General features: G+C 28.9%; 1 protein-coding gene across 1 annotated transcript; it reads left to right on the forward strand.

The window, feature by feature from the left end:
* Positions 1–454: 454 nt before the first annotated feature.
* Positions 455–730, forward strand: LOTGIDRAFT_148409 (hypothetical protein; the record flags this gene model as incomplete). Its single annotated transcript, XM_009067818.1, has 1 exon — positions 455–730. A coding segment is annotated over one exon (276 nt), but the record flags the coding sequence as incomplete, so codon positions are not given.
* Positions 731–1,524: the final 794 nt, after the last annotated feature.

Here is a 1,524-nt window from a genome sequence, read left to right on the forward strand (position 1 = left end):
CTGTTGATGGTACGTATAACTTTTTACACATTGCAATCATGATTTTGCAATAACTTTGAATTGTGATCTTGGAGAACCATTGAATCGTGATCTTAGAATAACTTTGAAGCACGATCTTGGATTAACTTTGACTAACGATAGTAGATTTACTTTGAATCTTGATCTTACAATTTCTTTGAATCATGATCTTACAATTTCTTTGAATCATGATCTTGGATTTACTTTAAATCATGATCTTGGATTTACTTTAAATCATGATCTTACAATAACTTTGAATCACAATCTTAGAATAACTTTGAAAAATGCTCTTAGACTAAATTTGAATCATGATCTTACAATAACTTTGAATCAACTTTGAATCATGATCTTAGAATGACTTTGAATCATGAACTTGGATTAATTTTGAACCATGAACTTACAATAACTTTGAATCATGATCTTAGAATGACTTTGAATAAATGATCTTAGGTTAACTTTGAAGCACGATCTTGGATTAACTTTGACTAACAATAGTAGATTTACTTTGAATCTTGATCTTACAATTTCTTTGAATCATGATCTTACAATTTCTTTGAATCATGATCTTGGATTTACTTTAAATCATGATCTTGGATTTACTTTAAATCATGATCTTACAATAACTTTGAATCACAATCTTAGAATAACTTTGAAAAATGCTCTTAGACTAAATTTGAATCATGATCTTACAATAACTTTGAATCAACTTTGAATCATGATCTTAGAATGACTTTGAATCATGAACTTGGATTAATTTTGAACAATGAACTTACAATAACTTTGAATCATGATCTTAGAATGACTTTGAATAAATGATCTTAGATTAACTTTGAATCATGATCTTGGATTAACTTTGAATCATGATCTTACAATGACTTGAATAAATGATCTTAGATAAACTTACTGAATTTCAACCATAAAATTATACTCTGATTTACTTGTAAATAGCATGATTTATCGTCAAATGGAGTCATTGGTGCTTCAATGTCAGACATTAACCATACTTCCTTTCCTTACAGGTTTTACCATCATGCATCCATCATTCTCTAGACCTATTAGAACTAACATACAACCTATGCATACAGATATCCGTCATTTTGAGAATGTTAATGGCTTTGAATTAATTAGAAGAAGTATTCTGAGGTATGTAGTTTTTACAGAGACAAGAGCAAGACAGAATCACAGAATCTTGTGATTGTAATATACGTTTTTTTCCTTTTCTTAAACACACATTCTGAATTCTAAAATCCTGAAGCTGTCTACTGTAAGATTCAGTCTAGCACGTGTTGACAAATTATACCCTGAGATATGTTTTCCTTTATAATTCAGATATGATATTGAGCAAATTACAGACTTTTGTATGCTGAACATTGATTCATTACAAAATTCTTTTGTGTAAACTATTGTTTTGGTTTTGATTTCAGAACCATTTGTTTGAGAAAGAATGTTTTGAGTCATGTGCGTTTAATAAAAATAAAAATCTGTTGTTTGGGTCTGGCTTTAGGT

This window comes from Lottia gigantea (genome assembly GCF_000327385.1).
Source record: "Lottia gigantea unplaced genomic scaffold LOTGIsca_8623, whole genome shotgun sequence".
Lineage (NCBI taxonomy): Eukaryota > Metazoa > Mollusca > Gastropoda > Lottiidae > Lottia > Lottia gigantea.